Source organism: Arachis hypogaea, chromosome 13, assembly GCF_003086295.3.
Source record: "Arachis hypogaea cultivar Tifrunner chromosome 13, arahy.Tifrunner.gnm2.J5K5, whole genome shotgun sequence".
Taxonomy (NCBI): Eukaryota; Viridiplantae; Streptophyta; class Magnoliopsida; order Fabales; family Fabaceae; genus Arachis; species Arachis hypogaea.
This window is the reverse complement of record NC_092048.1, coordinates 7,453,028-7,466,735: the sequence shown is the minus strand read 5'-3', so window position 1 is coordinate 7,466,735 and position 13,708 is coordinate 7,453,028. Positions and strand designations below refer to the sequence as shown.

Here is a 13,708-nt window from a genome sequence, read left to right as displayed (position 1 = left end):
ACCTGTAGATTTGCATAAAAGAGTGGTTTTGACTTTTAATAAACAGAACCACACAGATTACAGACAGGTGCATACAACAAGTCAACAATCCATGACTATATTTCAGTTGATAAAACCTTGTCTTAATCTATAAAATCAGTCTTAGTTTATGTTAAGAGAATAGTGCAACCAAAGGAAGAAGGATTGAGCTTTCCAACTGAAGACTGATGGAAAATGACAAGAAAACATTGTGCATTTGAACTCTGATCTGTCATTGCTAGTTTTTGAGATCACAGAATCAAAATAAAAAGGGTACCAGAAATTTTTAACCAATCCCACTTGAAAGACATAAGATTCTGCAAAACCACTATTTTTCAATGTGTATTTTTATAAACCAATTTGCAAAAACTGGTTTCACATGCTAATGAGATAGAAATTACAACTAAAAATGTGCAACATGGTAGAGGAAAAGCATTAATTAAACATGTATTGAGCTGGGGACAATGCATAAACAATGCTGAAAATGAAGAATCATCCTGCCCTTAATCTGTCTTGTGGTAGGTAGACAGTTTCATAAACAGATGTTAATCAAGCTCAAAGACAGCTCCTCTCATCTGCCAGACAAGAGCTCGATATGCAATGCATACATTTCGAATGATGGACTATTATATTACCAACTAATAAAGATGCTGTTTCGCCAGAACGCGTGCGACTTCTAAGGAAAGAAAATGAGAGATGAGCTGGAAGTTGAGATTCAAATCAAGATGATATATAATTGCTTACTCATAAGGTGACAATTGAGAAATAAAATATTGTTCATGTCTTCCTTGACTTGTTTGCTATATATGCAGCAAAAGCCAACCTCTAAAACTCAAACTTTGAATCAAACTTTCTAAATTTTCACCTTCTGATCTTCTTGTTTCCTGATAAAAGAAAATGGCAGCCATAGGAACAAACACTAAGAACTCTCAGCACTCTCGCCATAACAGCTTGCCCAATGCACCTCATCCACTTGTTTCACAATTAGAGGAGCACCTGCAAAGATTGAAGACTTCTGAAGCCACCATATCATCATCTTCAGTAAGCCACAAACTAGATGGCTTGAAGGATTTGCATGACTGTGCCAATAAGTTGATTCAATTGCCAATAGAACAAAAAGCCTTAGCACAAGAATGCAGCAACAAACAGATTGATGAACTACTTGAAGGATCTTTGAAGTTGTTGGATATCTGCAGCACAGCTAAGGATTTCCTTGTCCAATCAAAGGAAAACATGCTGGAAATTCAGTCTGTCATTCGAAGAAAGAGAGGCGACGGATCCAACTTCACAGCTGCATGTGCAGAGTACTTGACTTCAAGAAAAACAATGAAAAAGACGATGCGAAAGTCCTTGGAAAATTTGAAAACAATGAAGAATGATGGCAAAGCTTCTTCCTCAAGCAAAGACAACAACACATCCTCCATGCTTACCACCTTTAAGGAAGCTGAAGATGTCACCCTGAGCTCATTGGAATGTTTGTTGTTGCTTATCTCCGGCCCAAGGCGAAGTTCGAAAGGGAGTAAATGGTCAGTGATATCCAAGCTGATGCAACCTAAAAGAATAGCCTGTGACTCTCAAGAATCCGACATGAATGAATTCGAAAAGGTGGATGCAGATTTGCATAGTCTCATCAGTCACAAGCCTTCATCCACAGATAATTTCCAAATCAATATGGAAAATTTGGAGATGTGCATTCAAAATCTAGAAATAGGAATTGAGCACCTCTCAAGAAAATTAATTAGAAACAGAGTTTCCCTTCTCAACATCTTCAACCACTAATCATAGTACCTATATGATCTTTGTACATCAATGTAACTAAATCATTTTTGTAACCGAGTATATATTTTATAAGGAACAAACTATAGTTACTTCTACATCTATATGTTTTGCCCAGTTCCTTTCCATCCTCAAAACCTCTTCAATCAATTTCACTTTTTCTTTCTGATATAAGTTAAAGGAATAAGAAGTCAAATAATTCAACTAACTTTTTCACTTTGTGTTCCTAGATAATAAAACCATAAATATGTCGATAATCACATCAATGAAGTTTCATTTCTTATTTCAGTTAAAAGTAAATTGAATAATGAAAGAGGAAGAGGAAGAGAAGAGTAGAATATAATAATCTTAAAGCAAACCCCTTGAAACCAAGTTCTGAGATCATATGAGATTCAAAATTAATTTCAATACCATCATAGCTGTCAATACCAAAACTTGATGAAGAAAGTGATATTAGCATTGACTATTTAAGAGATGTTACATTGAAGAGACCTAAAAATATAGTCATCCACATGAACAAGAAGATTCCTTTTGTCCCTAATTGATCTGCTGGAGGCAGACAAGATGATAAGATGATCCTATTTCCATGCATGCACAATTTTTTATCAGCAACCTGCAAAGATCAGAAATTTCAACAATCCATCCGTGTGATTCGTAATTTAAAAATATTGAAGGATGAGTTGGAACATGGAAGCTTGATGAATTGAAACCAAGATCCAAATATATATGATCATGCTCCCAATATGGGAGGGCACTGCAGAATTTTCAAATATTAGTCTTTTCTCCTTTGATTCATTTGCTATATATATATATAGAGTAGATACCAACATCTAAAACACAAGCCTTGAAACAAACTATCTTTTTAAGGATTTGCATCACTGCACTGATAACTTGTTTCAATTACCAACGGAACAACAAGAATGAGTTTGACACAATTATACATGATTGTAGTTAATCAGTTTCTTGTTATTCTAGACAATATATATTACAACTAAATAATATTAAAAAATATAAATTATTGAAAGAAAAAAATAATATATATGATATAATCAATGAATACAATTAGACTAAAAATTAAAAAATAAAAACTAACAAATTGTAAAAGTCTAGGATTTTAAAAATTTATTATCTAATACATATGTTTAACAAACTAAAAAAAAGAATTGTGATAATGATGAATCGAATTCTTCAAATATTTGTGCAAAATATTAGTAAGAATGGAGAAAAAAGAATAAGAGGTATGATATTATGTGAAAAAAAAGAAGATAAAGAAGAGGTGTTAAGTGAATGTTGATTTATATAGAAAACATAAGAAGGAGTAAGTATGAAAGAAGATGATGAATTATATTTTATTACTCAATTAGTCAATTTATACTTATTAAAGAGAAATAATATTAACATTGAAACTATATAATATGTTATACAAAAGTAAAGAGTAAGCGAATATAAAAATTATAGAATAACCTAAAGAAAAATAAATGTCACGAAAGTGAGAAAAAAATGAAAAAGATTCCTAAGTTATAATAAGAGTAAAGTATGTTTTTGTCCCCAATGTTTGGGGTAAATCCTATTTGTGTCTCTAACGTTTAAATCGTCCTATTTGTATTCATAATGTTTGTAAAAGTGATTCAATGTTATTTTGCTGTCAATTACACTTTATGAGCGCTTTAGTTTGAGTTTAAAAAATCTCTTCTTGAAGTTAGAATCGATGATCTACTCCGAAAAATAGCTCATCAAATGTTGAAACTAATTCCTACAACATTTACATAATTCACTTTTTTAGGGACATAATTGAATCTAAACACAAATGGCGGGTATAATATTAAAATAGAACACATCCAAGTGAAACCTAATTGAGAATGAATACATCCCAATGAGAATAATTGAAAAATATAATATGATTTGTTAGTATAATTGATAGTAGGATAACATTGAATTACTTTTATAAACGTTAAGGATACAAATAGGACGATTTAAACATTAGGGACACAAATAGGACTTACCCCAAACGTTGGGGACGAAAACGATACTTTACTCTTATAATAATAAGACACATAAGAAGTAGAACTAAAAAATTTTAAGAGTAAAGTGACAATTATTAGGTTATTGAAGATTTTGACTTTGAACTAATTAATTAGTCCCTAAAGAAAAAAAAAGTACAAATTTGGTCCTCTACGATAGTAAACGATGGACATGTTATATCCTTCTATCAATTCATCATGTAAAACTTAACGGTGGTGCTTATATGTACTATTAACTACTATGACGTGTCTATTTATGAAATATTGTTATGTAGATAATAATTTTTGGAGCAAAATTTATCTGTTTTGGTAAAATTTATTATAAATAGAGAGTAGTTAATAAAACTTATATAGAAACTCAAAAGATAATGAATGTTTACTGTCTAAAATTACATTATTTTTATGTTCATGTACAGCAACGGAACACACACTACTATAGATAATAAAATATATTGGTAACTTCATTTTATTTCGCACTATCTATTGACAGAAAGATATCCATGTCCACCGTTTATTATCTTAAAAGACCTAATTAATACTTTTTTTTTCTTCAAAAATTAATTAGTTCTAGGTCAAAATCCTCAAGATTCTAATGATCATTTTATTTATAAATTAATCATTATTATGATTTATGACTAAGTGAGATCTATAATATCTCACCCTTACTTCCCAATATCTTTTCGAATCAATTGTGAGAAAGCAATCGATATGCCATTATTCCATTCGTGGGATGAATATATATTAAATTATTAATACCAAACAAATTAAACATGTGACTGTATGTTATGAAAGAAATGAAATTATGTATGAGTTGGAAAACTTCCTTGTAGGAGACAATGCTAGCTCTAACATTTCTTTTATTGCATGCTTCAAAGATCTAGATTTACAACTTTTTTTTTAATGTATGAAAATTTTATACAAACTTAATACCATTTTTTTGTGCTTGTGAAGGTATGTAAAGGTCATTATCATATCAATTATTTTAAGTATATATTAAAATTAATTATTAATATAAAATATACATTAAAATATAAAATATAAATTAGTTATTAATCTACAAATAATATTTTTGTTATCATAATGACTTTCAAATTTGTTAACATGAGATTCCTTGTGTCCCCTATACCCATATCATATATATATTGGGCAAGGTCCAATAATGATCACATCCAAGACATCAACACACACTCTAGCTAGCACATGCACACGAGGGGTAGAAAATATGAAATGAAATATGTATTAATTAGGTAACTAATAATTAATTAAACAAGATAAAGTGATAAGTTAGAAGATTCCATGTGGGAGACATAGCACTAGCATTTATAGTTCATGTCTAAGATTCAATTTCAATTAGTTAACTCTTATCACTCATTTGAGGTTTGTTTAAGATAAGATTCCTTATGTCTCCTCCACCATCCAATATATATATAGATCATAAACCAATTCAATGAAAGCATAAACCATAAACTCAAATTCCACATCTAAAATCAAAGCTTTCTCTTAATCTCTACCTCTTAGCTTCTCTAAATGGAAGCCTCAAAGACAAAGTCCAATAATTTCCATGCTAGATCAAATAGTTTACCTTCAAGGCCACACCCTTTGATTCTACAATGCAATGAGCATTTAGAGAGGTTAAGATCTTCCAATGAAACCTCTTCTTCTTCTTCTTCTTCTTCTTCTTCTCTTAGATACAAGCTAGGAGCCTTACAAGATCTTCATGAATGTGTTGAAAACTTGGTTCAACTTCCACTAACACAAGATACCCTTTTGCATGAACCTCAAGAAAATTGTGTTGATGAGCTCTTAGATGGATCTTTGAGGCTCCTTGATGTTTGCACATCAGCAAAAGATTCTCTGCTTCACACAAAGGAGTGCATTCGCGAGCTTCAATCGGTTATTCGAAGAAAAAGAGGAGGAGAAGAAGGGATCATAGCTGAGGCTAAGAAGTTCTTGAACTCAAGGAAAGTTGTCAAAAAGGCCATAGTCAAAGCCTTGCTGAATTTGAAGTCTATTGCCAAAAACATCATCAAAGATCAACAAACATTGGCATTGGTTGGTTTGTTGAAAGATGTTGAAGTTGTTACACTTTCAATATTTGAGTCCTTGTTGCATTTTATCTCAGGAACTTCATCATCAAATGCAAAACATGGTACTTTGTCTTTGGTTTCAAAGTTAATAATCCACACCAAAAGGACAACAAAAACTTGCTCTTATGAGAGTGAATTTTCCCAAGTGGATGCAGCATTATTGGCATGCATATCAGATAACAACATGAGTGAAATGCAGAACCAATTGGAGAAACTTGAGTCATGCATCCAGGATCTTGAAGAAGGACTTGAGTTTATGTTTAGGCGTTTGATCAAAACTAGGGTTGCTCTTCTAAACATTCTCAATCACTAGTTGTGATCATGAATATAGATGTAACTTAATTTGGTCATAGAATTCAAAATGTAATTGTCTAGTTATAATGAATAATAGTTCAAATGTTTTACTCGAATACTAGTTGCAATTTCATTGTTTTGAATCTTCTTGAATCGAATCATTTTAAGATAGTTATCGAATATCCACAAAAATAATCATAAATCATCAGTAGTGATAAAAATTAAATTTATTTTTTTATCGATAATTAAAGGTTAAATTATATAGTTGGTCCTACATTTTTAGTAAAATTGCAAATTGATCCCTACACTTTAAAAGTTTGTAATTAGGTCCCTAAAAAAATTAAAATTTGTAATTTAGTCCCAAGCCGGTCAAAAAATATTGATTTAACAGAATATTCTTAGAATATACCAAGAATATTCTGTTAAAATAGAGAATATACTAAGAATATTCTGTTAAATTAAACACTTTTTGAACAATGGGGACTAAATTACAAATTTTAATTCTCTTTAGAGACCCAATTATAAACTTTTAAAGTATAAGGACCAATTTGCAATTTCACTGAAAGTATAGGGACCAACTGTGTAATTTAACCATAATTAAAATTATTTTAGAACATGCTCGTATAATTTTTAACTTTGGTTAATTATCTCATATCAACTAATTATTTCTTCCATTTTTTTAAAAAGAGATTCCTTTGCCTTGCTAATTTAATTACTATTAACTCAAATGGTTGTATCAAATTTCAAGTCCATCCAAAATAAGTAGTTTTGTATTTCAAATTGGAGTAATGATGAGTTGCCATGAAGGTTCATATATAATGGTGGAGCACATGTGTGATTATTGATTAATCATACAATTTAAATTTAAAAATTTCAATTACATGGGGGTCATAAAATAATAATTGGATTCAATATTTCACATGCTTCTAGCAATGAAAGAGATCCGATATTATGTTCCTCAGGTTGGAATCAACCAATTCAGTTTATTATATTATGGGAAAATTACCACATCTTCCACCAATAAAAACAGAAACATGATATTCTTTGTATAAATAGGTAACTAAATTTAGATTTATTCTGTAGTCAGTATAAAAAAGACTAAAATAACCCTAGTTTTTGAGGTAAATTGGTAAAAAATGTTAGTTTAAAAACACCGTTCGTATAGCTCGCAGTTAATATAACATGCATCTAAAGGTGAAATAGTGACTATAGAAAATTAGAAATAATGGGCCTTAGGTGCTGTTTGCAAATCCAAATAAATAGAAATTAATGGTTGTATTTGCATCTAAAATATTCTACTAATAATTATTGGGTACAACCAAAGTTCATTTTTTTTTCAATAAGAAATACTTTTATTATAGGTATAAAATTATTAAAACAATCTAAGTATGATGACAAAATTTTAATAGTAAGTCATTCTATTTAGGAGTGGCAAAATACATTTTATCTGTGAGTATTTAATTTGGTCGGAGCAAGTTTGAATGTGGGTTGAGTCTCAATTTTATCCTACCAATCCGCACCTTATACATGTATATGTTATAAAAATATATTATAGGTGAATATTGAACCAAAAACCTCTCACTTAGTACAAAAAATCTTTAATATTGAGCCAAGATCATCAATTAATAATTTAACAATTTTGTTTATATAAAAATCAATTCTATTTTAGTGATATATAAATACAACATTATATCACAATATTTTATTTGTATTTATATTATTAATTTAAACAAAGGCTTTTTGTAAAATTGAATATTTTATGGTTATATTGTTTATGGAATGATTGTATTATTTGTGGGATGATTGTGTTGTCTGTATTAAATTTTTAATTTACATGCTCATTAAGTTATATAATAATATTGCATATTTGTAAAAATTCGTAAGAAAGGTTGGATACTCACAAATTAATTGCATGTAGAGATAGGATTGGGTTGTTATCAACTCGCTACTAAAATAGGATTGAATTTCAGTAATAAATTCAACTCATAAATAAAATTAGGATTGAATTCAAATCCTATTCTACTCATTGCCACTCCTAAAATTTTCACTGCATGTTTAGAATTTTACAAATAAATAAAATATATTAATTTTTTATTATTTATTATATCATTAATTTGTAAAATAAAAAATATATACTTTTATATAATATTGTCAATTATATTTATTTAAAGTTTAACTATTAATATTAAATTAAGATATTTAATTAATTTTTTATTCTCATATATTAAAAAAAACTATTTACAAATAGTTTTACACCATGATAATTAATACTTTTATGTATATATTATTTATTTAAAATAATTTTTAATACAAAATATTTATTATTCTATTTATATTTGTAATATTATTCAACTATTATTTAATAAAATATTTTTTAATAAAATGGTAAATATATATATATATATACACGCTTTATTAATATCTGGCATTTATTAATATTTATTCAATTTATTATTATTATTTATTACTCAATTATACAATTCTTTTCATAATATTTGAGTATAATTTAGAAATGTGCTAAATTTTTATATTTTAAAATATTTTATTTTATAAAATTATTTTATAATATTCATTTTAATATTGACATTTAGATCTATGGTTAGTTTAATAAAGACTTTAAACATTAACTAATACCTATCCAAAAGTCCAAAATATAGCGTTAATTTTAAATGGAGTTAGACAAATAAGACAGATTCAACCTTCTAAAATTAGAAAAGGTTAGAACGGTTGAATGTCTAATATGTACTACTTTTAGTATAGATCCACAAAAAAAATTATATTAAATCTCTATCATTTATATTTTTTAAATTAAATATAGATAATTAAAAAAAATAGAATAACATATTCCGCTCAACTACAACAGAACATGTGATAAGCTTCCTATATTATGAACTGTGAAGAACATTTAAAAAAGCATAAAACAGTGTCCATCTAATATCTAATTCTTTTACTTGAACTTTTATTAATTGGGCTAAACTTGTGTGATGTCAAATTAAAGAAACGATTTAAATCAACTCAAATTACATTGGTTAAAAACATTCAATATTATTTCTACCGTTCTAGTTCACATTACAAATTGAGTTATATCTAATAATATTTAATAATAAAAAAATTAGTCAAAAATAGTCATAATTTATTTTATTTAACATTCACACAATTAATAAATATTGAATAAAATAAATTTTGACTATTTTTTTTATTTCTAGTATTACCGTATTCTAATAGTAAAAATAAGAGTTTAAGTATATTAAACTCAATAGTGATAACGTAAATGTCGAAAAAATGTACAAGAAATAGCTATTCAATAACACATTTTTAAGTTTTATAATTTATATTATTAATGAAAAAAATAGCAATAAAAAAATAGTGACACGTTTTAAGCCCTAAGTTTAAGGCATGGGAGCAAGTAATGCGCCTATTGTTTGTTCAAGTATTGGCAGCAACTGGTTTAGCCATCAGATTAGTTTACATTAATGAAATTTTTTATTTTTTATTTTTTTGTTGTGAATCATTTTAATTGGAAAATGAGATAGAGATCAAAATGAAACAAGCATTAGTTGGAGAGTTTCCTTGTGGGGGGACACACATCTCTAACAGCTTTTATGATAATGTTTCGATCCAAATCTCTAAATACATAATTAGTTAATTAGAGTAATTATTAGAGACTCATCTACCAAAATCAGATACAAAGCTAGATACTGGACTTGGATCAATTCCTTTATCACATTTCAATTTTGTTGGTAAAAATGGGAATCTTGAGTAAATGGTCAAATTAGTCTTTGATAGATTATTTATTTTTTAAATTGGTCTCTAGAAATTTTTTTTAATTAATTTTATTTTTTAAAAATTTTAAATTAGTCATGTTTGTCCTTTCATCACTCTCTTTATTAATGGTATCAAAATTTACTAATATGACACGTTAAGTGACATTCCAAATATACTTAAGAGTCTTAATTAACTATTAACATAATAAGTTTATAAAATTAGATTAAATCAAAATTTAATTGAGGAGAGAACTTGAAACATTTGAATCTCTCAATTTGGAGTTGATTTGATCTAATTTTATAAACTAATCATGTTAATAGTTAATTAGGACTATTAGGTGTGTATTGTAATGTTACTTAACGTACCACATTAACAAATTCTGACGATGTTAGCAATGGAAGTGACGAAGGACTAACATGACTAATTTAAAATTTTTAAAGAATAAATTTGACTAAAAAAAATTTTCAGAACCAATTTAAATAACGAATAATTTTTCATAAACTAATTTGATCATTTACCTAAAAATCTCATATCACATTTTGTTTTTGGTCAGGACATCACATTTTTATATGGGTATCTTCCCTTTTTGTTTTCCGCCTGGAAAACACAAGAGCATGATTTTCTTTAAAAAAAAAGGATGATTTTGAGTTTAGAAAGCTAGATGTCAAGACCAAAACAAAAAGGCCAATCTTTAAATTTCAAGCCCAAACCAAATTGTAAAGCAGAATAAAAATGTCTAAAACCAATTTGAGTTAATCTAATAATTAATTCACTAATCCGTTTAACCAAATGTCAAGAGTCTGAATATCGCAATAACCCTTTGACCAGCGACATACTCGTAAATAGAATTTAAATCCATTTGTCTTTGACTTGAAAAGACAAAAAAAAAAGGCTAATAAATTTAAATTTCTATAGCTGCTCAGCACAATTTTTTTCATAAAGTCTTTTCAGTTTATAGGTTTTGATAAATCCCTAACTATATAAATGTTTGCAATTAAATTATTTGAATAAACTAACGTTACAAATTCTTTTATAAGGTTAAACGTACAAATCATTAATAAAAAATTTAAATGCTATAAATACTTTTTTCTATAAGATTTATCACAGCAATTTGTTCTCAGAAAGTATTTGATAACAAAAAAGTTCAACAAAAATCATCCAATAAAAAATTAGATTAATCTCTTAATATATATATATATATATATATATATATATATATATATATATATATATATATATATATATATATATATATATATATATAAGGGCCTATAAAATAATTTGAAAACATAACTTCAACGATTCTCGTCAACCTCACGATTTTAAGCTATTATTTTTCGAGCAATTTAGATTAAAAAGAAAAGGAACAGAAAAAAATGCTATCTTATATTTTCTTATGATCTTAAGTCTATGTTACTTTTTTCATCATTAGAAAAAAGGCTAGGACTTATCTCTTTGAACATAATCAAACTTCTTATTATTATTATCCTAACTACTAATATTTATTTGCTCCAATAATCAAACAAGTATTCCTCTCTAAAAGCATAGTACATATATTATGTCAAGCTTTATTAGTAAATATCTGTGATCTGTTAATAACTTTAGACCGTGCATTTATAAATTTGTGTCAACCAATTGCTACAATTATAGCATGCAATTACCACGTGAATTTTGTCACTTTGTAATTTGTTTTTTTCTCTTTTTATTTGGCCTCTCGCTGTCTATGATAGACCTCCTAAACTCCCCAAATTAAAGCAACTTGGATTAGACTTTTTAAATTTTAATAATACCACGCACTATGTATATATCTGAAGAATTTAATTTTTAGTGTAAAAAAAATTATATAAATAATAATTAATCATATATTATTACACCAATAAAAATAATTAAAAATTTTAAATTTATTATTTAAAATATTATTTAAATATATAAATTTAATTAGATAAATATATTAAACTTTTTATACTGTGGATACATCAAAACTAAAACATAACAATCAAATAAAATACAATTATTAAGCGGTCAGGAAGTGCTTCCAATTTCATATCACATATCAATTCAATGCAACTTTTACACCAAATAATTGTGGTCTCTCTAGAGAGGCACCACCTATGGTCACTTCCCAGCTGTGACACACAAAAGATTAAGATATGATTTTGAGAAAATTACAAATAGATCATATCTTTTTATCTCGAAGACAAATGATTTCTGACTAAATATATTTATATATTTTAAAATGAGAGATTTAAATATTTTACATTTTAAAAAAATGAAAAATATTTTTATATTTTTAATTAATCATAAAATTTTGTGTCTTCGAATTATAAAATTAAAAACCTATTTGTTTTGTTCCTTATGATTATATATATATTATATTGCTAATGTTGCAACTATAGCACTCAACGGTGGAGGAGAAGCCTTTGTCTGAGTAATTCCATCTCAACAGATAAAAAACCAAAAACTATCACATATTATAATATAAGACTGCTCAGATTTTTCTGGACACGTGTACGGTAGAGGTACGGTGTGCTTGGCTGCTTGCTAAAAATAACAAGGACCAATTTTAGAATTCAGTGATATTTATATATCATTTTTGTATTTATTATATTGATTTTTCTTTAAGAAGATTTAGATGATATATATTTTTTTGTTTTTGTATATTATTAATTATCACTACAACAATCTCGACAGATAGCGGCGGAAATTTTATAGCGGTTTTATGCGGCACATATAACGAGGGTTATTGGTTGGGATGCAATCAGAACTGCATTTAGTGGCGGTTTTTCTCGAACCGCCGTTATATTTCAATCAGGCTTGTATTTAGTGGCGTCTTTTCGAAAACCGCTGCTATATGTACCGTTCGGGTGAGTTATTATTTTATATTTTGCAGCGATTTTGTTTAAACCGCCACAAAATGCGTATTACCACATATTGCAATGTTTATTTAGTAATAATCATCTGGGCATAATCTAGTTAAGTAAACACTACTATCTTAAACTACATGTGTTTAAATCATTGTTACTTAAACTCGTAACACTTTTTCTATATTCGTTTTACATAAAAAAAATTCATAAATTAAATAAGCTATATATGTTAACTCATGTGAACAAATTTACCAATAAAATTTTCTTGTTTACTTTATTGGTATTTAAATTTACATCCAAACATGGATATAAAAGAAGAAAATAAAATCATACTCTGAACTAATTAAAAATCAAACATTTTCTAAAAATAATAATTATAAATATTTTCTATAAAATATTAAAAATAATAATTAAAAATATTTTCTACAAATCATTAAATATTCAAATTTTTATAATTTTACCAAAATTATAATTTTAAATCATAATTTTTTTATTTTAATGATTTGTTGAGCATTTATTAAAATAAAAAATTTAAAATTTTTTTAAATAACAATCTTAACTTGTATTCTTAGATATAAGAATTCATAATAACTAAATTCAAAATTAATTAATATTTTATCAGAATTAAATACTAAATAGAATAAAAATATTTTTATATGAAACCAATCAATCATCTTCATATTATCGTGGTTAATAGATTCAATAATGCTAACTGGCCAATAAACTATAATATTTTTGGCAAAATTTCGCTAATTTTAAATATTAAAGACTAAATTCTAAATCTTAATAAATATTTTTAGAAAATATTTATTTTTTAATAATTTATAAAAAACATTTATAATTATTATTTGTTTATTTATGATTGAATGTATTCTTTATTGAA

General features: G+C 26.9%; 1 protein-coding gene and 1 long non-coding RNA gene across 2 annotated transcripts; one reads left to right on the top strand and one right to left on the bottom strand.

The window, feature by feature from the left end:
* Positions 1–726: 726 nt before the first annotated feature.
* Positions 727–3,327, bottom strand: LOC140178064 (uncharacterized). Its single transcript, XR_011870178.1, has 2 exons — positions 2,287–3,327; positions 727–1,660 (listed from the first exon to the last, which is right to left on the bottom strand). It is a non-coding gene; the product is annotated as an uncharacterized lncRNA (long non-coding RNA).
* A 1,897-nt stretch (positions 3,328–5,224) lies between these two features.
* On the top strand, positions 5,225–6,294 carry LOC112735726 (uncharacterized). The gene has a single exon (XM_025785239.3). The coding sequence runs from the start codon at positions 5,343–5,345 to the stop codon at positions 6,213–6,215; it is 873 nt and encodes a 290-aa protein (XP_025641024.1). The 5' UTR covers positions 5,225–5,342; the 3' UTR covers positions 6,216–6,294.
* Positions 6,295–13,708: the final 7,414 nt, after the last annotated feature.